At 39.2% G+C, this 9177-nt stretch overlaps 1 protein-coding gene across 2 annotated transcripts; it reads left to right on the top strand.

The window, feature by feature from the left end:
- Nucleotides 1-302: 302 nt before the first annotated feature.
- Nucleotides 303-8843, top strand: LOC117408338 (protein fem-1 homolog C). Of its 2 annotated transcripts, none has more exons than XM_059022683.1 (3): nt 303-514; nt 1188-1738; nt 6018-8843. In XM_059022683.1, exons 1-3 carry the CDS (start codon nt 465-467, stop codon nt 7325-7327), a joined length of 1911 nt encoding a protein of 636 aa, XP_058878666.1. In that variant the 5' UTR covers nt 303-464; the 3' UTR covers nt 7328-8843. The 2 variants fall into 2 exon arrangements, with proteins under 2 accessions (XP_058878666.1, XP_058878671.1); XM_059022688.1 differs by lacking the exon at nt 303-514 and adding an exon at nt 521-683.
- The last annotated feature ends 334 nt before the right edge of the window (nt 8844-9177 follow it).

A 9177-nucleotide genomic window follows, 5' to 3' on the forward strand; every position in this document is an offset into this window, starting at 1 on the left:
AAAGCAAATTCCACATGAAACAAAAATCATCAACCATTTGAAGCATGTTTATATTTATTCTCTTTTTTAATGAAAATAAAAATGCGAATTGTTCGGTAACTCGTGTTTCTTTCCGTGAAGCGTAGTTCCTGTATTTTATTTTATATTGCTACCCAATCGCGATACATCCAAATTAAAAAGCTAAGGCGCAAGCGCAACAGCTCAATCTAGTCATCTGGCAGAAAATTAGCCGCATTTCCGCAAAAATACAATTCTGATTGGTTTATCTGAAAAACCGATAGTTCAGCTACCCGTGCGATTGGTTCTTTCTCCTGCCAATAGAGAGTTTCCCGTTCGGCTGAGCGGAGACCTGCCTTTATGCTTAGTTCCCGAAGTGTTTTCAGGCGTTATGGATCCTTTTTGGAAGGCGGATGAGTCCAGTTACACGGTCCTCTGATGTCAAATGATACAACTTCTAGCGTTTAATGACTTGTAAACTCGCGAATTATTCTGGACCGGGTTTTGCTGGCTGTCGGTAAGAAAGTAAACACGATATATTTTGGTTAAAGAAAGCAATAAATACCACCGTGCCGATGTCATTAGCTTGAAACAGGAAATACAGGCGGAGGAGCTTCGGTAACAACCCTGTAGACGAAAACCAGTCTGGCCTCTTTTAAGCGAGAAGTAAAACTACAAAATATAAGGTCAAGATTTTCTTAAACTTAAATGTAGTTGAGCACAGGACACACGAGGCATGGCTCCCACTCGCAAATAAACAGGGAAGTAATTTGTTGGCGTGAATAGACGGCATCTACAGACTGGCCCCAACCAGAACGACTAGACAAAGGAAACGGAGAGAGCTTGCTTAATCTGTTGTGTTTTTGGGACGATAGTAAACCAGAAAAAAGTGAGCTGTGTTCTCAGCAAAACAAAATGCAGCCAAGACCGACTCCGTATATGCATTTATAACGCTCTCTTAGAATTTAAATGCATTTCATCGTTTGTACTCCTCTACGTTAATGAAATTAATACTGCAAGGGTTGACGATATAGTTTTTTAAAAAAAACTTTATTTTACATTTACATGATTACGGGGCTGTCTGTTGAGAAATGCAAGTGTTAACTGGCGCTCCCATGTAAATTAATAATTAATTTAGTAAATTAAGCATATACTTTTTCTTGTTATACATTGGCTGTTACTCCTTTCAGGAATCAAATGGATCTAAAGACTGCTGTGTTCAACGCAGCCCGGGACGGCAAGCTGCGGCTGCTACAAAAACTGTTGGAGAACAAAGCTGAGGATGACATTTCAAAACTGATGGCAGAGAAAACAAATGGTGCCACGCCGTTACTGATGGCAGCACGCTACGGGCACTTGGATTTAGTGGAGTACCTTTTGGAGTGCTGCAGGGCCCCAGTGGAAATCGGAGGGTCGGTAAACTTTGATGGGGAGACAATCGAAGGGGCTCCACCTCTGTGGGCAGCCTCAGCAGCTGGACACTTAAAGGTTGTGCAGTCTCTACTGGGTCACGGAGCCTCTGTAAATAACACAACCCTCACAAACTCGACGCCTTTGAGAGCCGCCTGTTTTGATGGACATCTGGAGATAGTGAGGTACCTGGTAGAGCATAAGGCGGACCTGGAAGTGGCAAATCGGCACGGGCACACATGCCTCATGATTTCTTGTTACAAAGGACACCGGGAAATTGCACAATACATACTAGAGAAAGGGGCCGATGTCAATAGAAAAAGCGTAAAAGGTAAGCTACTGGTACAGGTAGTGACTCGCGTCATTCTGCATGATTATATACCGGGGGCAACATGAGTAAACTGTATACTGGCCTATGTTTTTTCAATACCTACACCTATTTTACGTATATATGCTTCATATTGCCTATCCGTAACGTAGTAACGTGCAGAGGACATTAAAAAGGGCTAATTGAGAAAAAAGGACACTTTTCAAGCATCGAATGACTGAGATAAAGGGTACTTTGGGGGCATAAGGGTAGGAAGACTAGTAGAAGTACTGTACTTCTCAGAAATGCGGGTCGAAAAATGACTGAGTCCGCATTTTCTACTCAATCCTTTTGACACAACAGATGTCTAGCGATATTGCAGTGTTATTTAGTCATGCATATGAATCATGAAGAATACCAAAGCGTTTTTAGCTACTGTGTGTCCTTTACTAGTCAAACAAAAGTGTGGTCAACTTTAAAACTCCTTATTGTCTAAATTACATAATCACGATTTGCTACCTGGTTTAAAGTCTTGATTCGTTTTGCTGTTTCTGCCTTTCTTTCGTTTGGATATTTTCCCAGAGCCCCCATCTTCGGTGCCAACGGCTTCCTCTGTTCAAGACTGTCCTACATTGCAAACTGCACAATGCTGCAGTAGGCATTCAGCCACCAGTTGCCATAGTTACCGACAGCCTAGATAGGCATATACTTCCAGCACAATTAATAATTTAAAAACCCTGTGCAAAAAACAAATGTTTGTTTTTTGTTTATATCGAGTACTATGCTGTACAGTACTAGGCACCACATATAATGGATTTGGGTCATTCCATGTCAAATCAACACAGTTTTGTTTTACATGACTGTCTCCAATTTGTCGCCTTATAATATATTGATGGATAGATTTGGAAACTCAATATTGCTGTCTCAGAACTGTTCTCAATATATGTTCCATTGCAATTTTAATGAATTTTGACGTTCCCCCCCCTCCCCCAACTTGTATTTAGAAAAAAATATATATATAATGCTTATCAACATTTGGAAAGTTTTATCTGTGGAAGAAAATCACCCTGAGCACTTGCTGAGAGCAAGCCAGGCCAGAGAGGTCAGATTGGCATGGGGTTTCTGCTGGTGGGCTGTAGACAACATGGTTCTTACTATTGTTGCATGGAAATGTTAAGAGAAGCTGGTACTGGAATCTCTATCCTAGTTTGCAGTCGAAATATCTCTAACTGTTAAGGATAGAATTGCAATGATGTGCATTTTTTCAGATCTCCACATTCCATCTAGATTCTGGCTTGCAGAAAAATAGTTGGAGTAAAATATAAATGTAAAATAGACAATGAACATTTGTTTTATCTGGACAGTCTTCATGACGAGTTGTTTTATGTAATTGTATATTGGAGCAAGAATTTGCTTGAGATGTAAACCCTCTAAATATTAACTTTAACGTGGGAAAGTTATTGCTTGCATGCCAAAGTGGATTGGCTTTTTATTTTTTATTATTATTATTATTTTTTTTAAAACATTACCCTTTTGGAATTTAACTGGAAAGATAAGTATAGCAGATGACTTAACGGTTTTGCAAGACTAATGACCAGTTACTTAAACTGCTGATTTCCAGATGCCTATTGAAATGAGGAAGATGAGATCCTGTGTTTGAAACTGTTCATGTTGGCATACTAGTGCTGGAAATGGAGGAATTATACAAATCATACTGTAGAGGAAGTAGTTATATTATCCTAAACAGGGGTGTGCAATTAAAAAAAAAAAAAAAAAAACACACAGCATACACAAAAAAGTATAATAGAATTTGTAGGATTTTGGTTTTATTTAACAGTGAACACAATCAATGTTAGTGATCAACGGGCAGATCTAGCCTTGTAGCTTGACTGGTTCTAAATTCTTCAAGATACACAAAAGGTTCCCCTCTGAACCCACCTCACTTCAACAAATGGTTTGGAACACATTTGCCAATAAATTAAGTAAGAAACTATAATGAGTAATACTTGGGAGTTACTCAAATATAAAAATAGCTTCTGCCTGTTTTTTTTCCACTCTAAGCTGAATTCAGCTCCTGGTGTACAGATGTTTTAGTTTGTTGCATCACAGATACGAAATCATTGCCAACTATTACTGCTGCTTTGTGGAATTCTGATTTTTCTTGACGTTCTTTCTGTTTTGTAACTGTTGAACCCCAGATTTTTAAAGGACTTGTGTATAACCTGTCAAGTTTCTCTGCATTTTGTACAGTGTTTCTACCAAAATGCACACGTGTACAGTAGGCTCCATCAAATTCTGCAAATATTTTTTCTTTTGCTTATTTTTATTGTACAACTCTTTTTAAAATGGTGTACAACATTTTACAGCTATTTTTCGTCTTCTAACATTTTGTCTCATGATTTAAAACACTGCTGCAGCAGGGTGATGCTGGTTTTGTACCCTGGTGGCTTTTTTTTTTTTTTTGAGGGCAACAATCTTGTTGTCCTGGGCGTCGGGCGATATGAATTGCACACCACTGCCTAACCCTAAATGCAAAGCATACTTTATTTTATTTTAATTTTCCTTTAGTTTTCATGTAGCCCCATTTTTTTTGTTCTGGGTTTCCATCCTGCATTCGGACAATACCGAAATACATTGGCATTTACACATTTTTATACATGCTGCTCTTGGGTATTGTCTTGTTGGTCATTTCAGTTTTAATTGTAGAATGCTAACCTGACAGTAATATGGATTGCTTGCACACTTCCACACACATTAGGCCTAAACAATTGTTTTCTTTTGTTCTTCAGTTCTTTTATACATAAATGCAGTTGAACACAATCATTATGTTGTTCAATGCTTGATGACTAACTTGATTAACTACATTACTGTATATTCCTCATATTTTAAGACTTGAATGAAAGCTCGCAGCAAGTTACTGTAGTGTGGCCAAAATTTGATTGATGCCTTTAACAACATAAGCTGCTGTAACTTCCTTCAAATGAGTCTCAACCCATACATATCTGAAGGTGATGCTCTTTAAAAATTGTCCTAACCATGACTAAATTCATTCTAACTCGGTTAAAACTCTTGATAGCATAGTTTTAATTTTACACTAGTAGTTGCAGTTAACCTCCCAGGAACTGAAATCCTTCTGAAGCTCAGTAGTCAACTGAGAAACCCATAATCTAAGATGTTCCATTATAATCCTGCTGGTGTTTAACCACAGGTGGTCATTGCTTGACCAACCCCTTCACCCTTTATTACATTTAGTAATAACATTAAATTTGAAAGATGTGCACTAAGATCTGCCACCATTTTTAACACAGACCCTGCAGATGTAGAATTGTATTACACACTCAGGTCAATGCCCAGAAGGCAGTGCTCCCAGCCCTGGAGAACCTCTGTCTTGATTCTCTGAGCTGGAGTGATCATACCCAGGATAACTACAAACAATACCTGACCCAGTCCACTGCTTCAGTGCTCAACACTAGTGGTTATAATTGTTTTCTTTGTTTTATTTTTAAATCTTTACCTGTGTTCCTCCAGTACCAATTACTGTCCAAGAAAATTGCTGGGTTTGTTACTGGCACTGGTATAATTTCAATGAGCTTGCTTCCCCAATTCAGTTGTGCTGAAACTTGATAAGGACACTTGGATAGTTTTTATTTATTTATTTTTAATAGTGGATGTAGGTCATGAAGGTGTATGTTTGTGTTTAATATGTTGATGGCTCCAGTTTTTTATTTTCAGTTGTGACTGGGATACAGTTATTTTAATACTGACATATTTCTAAACTGAACATCTTGCAAGTAGGAATTAATAATGTGAGGGAATGTTTTGGGGAAATAATGAAGAGGGACTCTTTTCCCCCACCCCCTTGCATTCGATTTTCTTGTAATGAAAAACGATTTAGTAGATTTCTCTGTCTGGCAGAAATCCCTGAACTTGGCTAAATGAATTGGAATGGTATTTTGTGTAATGCATGTAGGCAACAGTATATGGGGTGGGTGTTTTTATTTATTTATTTATTTCTTTATCTTAAATGAGATTTCTCTTGAGCTTGGGTCAAAGGAATAACCGCTTATATGCAACTTGATGTTTAGAAATATTATTTTAATCTGTCCATCAAATACTGTAGCTTTGACTAGCAACATTTTTTATACAGTTTCTTGTATCGGTGTATATAGCAGTGTGTAATCAATACTTAATTACATTCTCACATGTCTCTGTCTTAAATGAACAACTGATATGCTAGGAAATAATATCTGCTTGTATATAAGCTGTGACTTGTATCCTGACCATCTTTTTTTAATTCTTACAGGAAATACAGCCTTGCATGACTGTGCAGAATCAGGAAGTCTGGAGATCATGAAAATGCTGCTAAAGTATGGTGCTAAAATGGAGAAGGATGGCTATGGGATGACCCCCTTGCTGTCAGCCAGTGTGACTGGCAACACAAACATTGTTGACTTCCTCACCCAGCACCCGCAGGCCAACAAAATGGAAAGGATCAATGCTTTGGAGTTGCTGGGGGCCACTTTCGTGGACAAAAAGAGAGACCTTCTGGGGGCTCTAAAGTACTGGAAGAGGGCCATGGATATGAGGTTCAGTGACGGCAACGACATCCTCCACAAGCCAGAGCCAAAGCAACTGATCATGGCCTATGATTATGCCAGGGAAGTGAACGGCGGCGACGAGCTCGACAACCTAATCGCAGACCCAGACGAGATGAGGATGCAGGCCCTACTCATTCGAGAGCGCATCCTGGGGCCTTCGCACCCCGATACGTCTTACTACATCCGTTACAGGGGGGCTGTGTACGCAGACTCGGGTAACTTCGAGAGGTGCATAAACCTGTGGAAGTATGCTCTGGACATGCAGCAGAGCAACCTGGATCCCCTGAGCCCAATGACAGCCAGTAGCCTGCTCTCATTTGCTGAACTCTTCTCCTTCATGCTACAAGATCGTGCCAAGGGGCTTTTGGGGACATCCGTGTCCTTTGATGATCTCATGGGCATCCTCTCCAAGAGCGTGTTGGAAATCGAGCGAGCTGTCAAGCAGACCCAGCACCCTCCAGACCCAGCCCAGCTTAGCAAGGCACTGTCCATAATCCTGCACTTGGTTTGCTTGCTAGAGAAGGTTCCTTGCAGTGCTGAGCAGGACCACTTCAAGAAGGAGACCATCTACAAGTTCCTCAAGCTTCACCCATGTGGGAAGAATGGCTACAGCCCTCTCCACCTGGCTGTGGACAGGAACACCACCTGCGTGGGGCGGTATCCTGTCTGCAAGTTCCCCTCCTTCCAGGTCACGTCCATCCTATTGGAGTGCGGGGCGGACTTGAACTGCAGGGATGAGGACAACAACAGCCCCTTGCACATTGCCGCCTTCAACAATCACCCAGACATCATGAACCTCCTCATTTCCTCTGGGACCCACTTCGACAGCACCAACTCCTTCAAGCAGACTGCCTGTGACCTGCTAGATGAGAAGGAGGTGGCAAAGAATTTGATCCAGCCCATCAACCACACCACCTTGCAGTGTCTGGCAGCACGGGCCATAGTAAAACACAGCCTTATTTATAGGGGACAGATTCCTCAGAAACTAGAGGCCTTTGTGTTGCTCCACAGATAACAATGTACAGTGCAAAATGGTGGGTGATGCTGCCGTACTTGAATGGGGTGTGAGGGTTGGCTGTGTATTTGTCCCTCCCTGAGCTCTTTGATTGTATTCACCAGCTTTCAATAAACTCAGATGGCTTTGGTATGCTTTAATTCAGAAGTATTCTCCTCGACTCCATTTATAGATTGCATACATCAGCATGAAAACGACCTGTAATGTGGCATACATGTACAGTATTTTGTACAAAAAAACATTAAAACCTTTTTTTTCCTTTGATTGAAAATTACTCTAATTCATCCTATAGTGATCCCTGAAAACATCGCTAAAGTCCCATCTGCTTTAGTATCGTTTGTTTCTATGCAAAATTTGTAGGGTCTTTGGGACTGGTTTAAAAGTTTTTACTACTTTTGCTGGTGTATGGATTTTATGTATATTTGCATCTCTGGTAAAGCTTTGTATGCTCTTATTTCCCTTGTGTTTTTTTAATTCTTGTTGGTTACATAAATTGTGGACCATTTTGTTTTAGCACCATGAAGCTTTATGGACTGGTTTAATGTTTGCAAATACCGCAAGTGCTTTATCTTTTCTATGCACTGGCTTCAGTATGCAACTGTTCTGTGTTTGCTCTTCTCCATGCAGTAACAAGCTTTTTTTTTTTCTTCATTGGGAGTGCTTGCCTTGCAAAGAACAGATTTATTTTTTTTCCCTCAACAATCCACGGGTGTGTTAATATGACACTTGCTTTTCTCTGTGTAGGGCTATTGTTTTAATGACAGGTGTCCTGTCGTACGCTGCTGAGTTTGAGTTGAATAGAAAAAGTAAGCTATTTATCATCCACCCACCCGACAATTTTATTCAGCAAAGACAAAGTGCTAATTTTATTCTGTAAATTGAGGGATAACATGTTTTTTGTGTCTAGTGCTTTAATTACAAGCTGCATTTTTTGTTTCATTTGTCTCTGATAAGACTTTTTCTGATTAATTACAGTAAAGAACACACTCAACTCAACCTGAAATGTAATGCTAAACATTGTAAAAAGGAAGCAAGATTCTTATTTATTTTTTTGCATTTCCCATTAAGTGCTGCATGTGCCAGAATACACATGTAAACTGCATCAGTATGAAGGGTTTATCTGGCATTACTGCAGCATATTATCAGTATTCTGTTTAAAAGAATAACTGTTATGGAATTTGACATGTATTTTAAGATTTCAAGAGGAGTTTGATGAAGTTCCTGTAGAAGTGTTACTATTGTGTTCATTTCACTGTTGACATAACAAAATCATAGATGCCCTGCTAAAATTTAAGGTTGTTTTTCAGTTTGAATCGTGTTTTGTAGATCACCTTTGTTCTTGCGGGAGAAAGGGCTTTTCATATTTCATAAGGATTGACACTACAAGTTAAACCAGTTCAGGTAATAACTGTAACTCCGCACTTTATTTTTATGGCATATATGATTTACTGGCATATCAGCCCTGTTGATGTCTTAAACAAAATGTTCACAATAAAACATGTTGCACTTGCTTTTCCTTAGTGTTGTGTTCTACTCATTTACTATATATATATATATATATATATATATATATATATATATAATATATATATATATATATATAATCATCTTTTAGTCCACTGCACAGTACATAATACAAAGAAAAGGAACAATCCATGTATTTGAATTAAACACTGGAAACTCCTTTCTATAGATAAAAACATTTCCTTCAGAAATTGTAGATCCTTTATAAATATCTCGGTATCCCTGAATAGATAATCATCTCATAAAAATATGCAAAATATTTTAATGAGCAAGGCTTCTCAGAAGTAGAGTGATACCCTGAAATGTCTCCACCGCCCCCCCCCCCC

Source organism: Acipenser ruthenus, chromosome 1, assembly GCF_902713425.1.
Source record: "Acipenser ruthenus chromosome 1, fAciRut3.2 maternal haplotype, whole genome shotgun sequence".
Lineage (NCBI taxonomy): Eukaryota > Metazoa > Chordata > Actinopteri > Acipenseriformes > Acipenseridae > Acipenser > Acipenser ruthenus.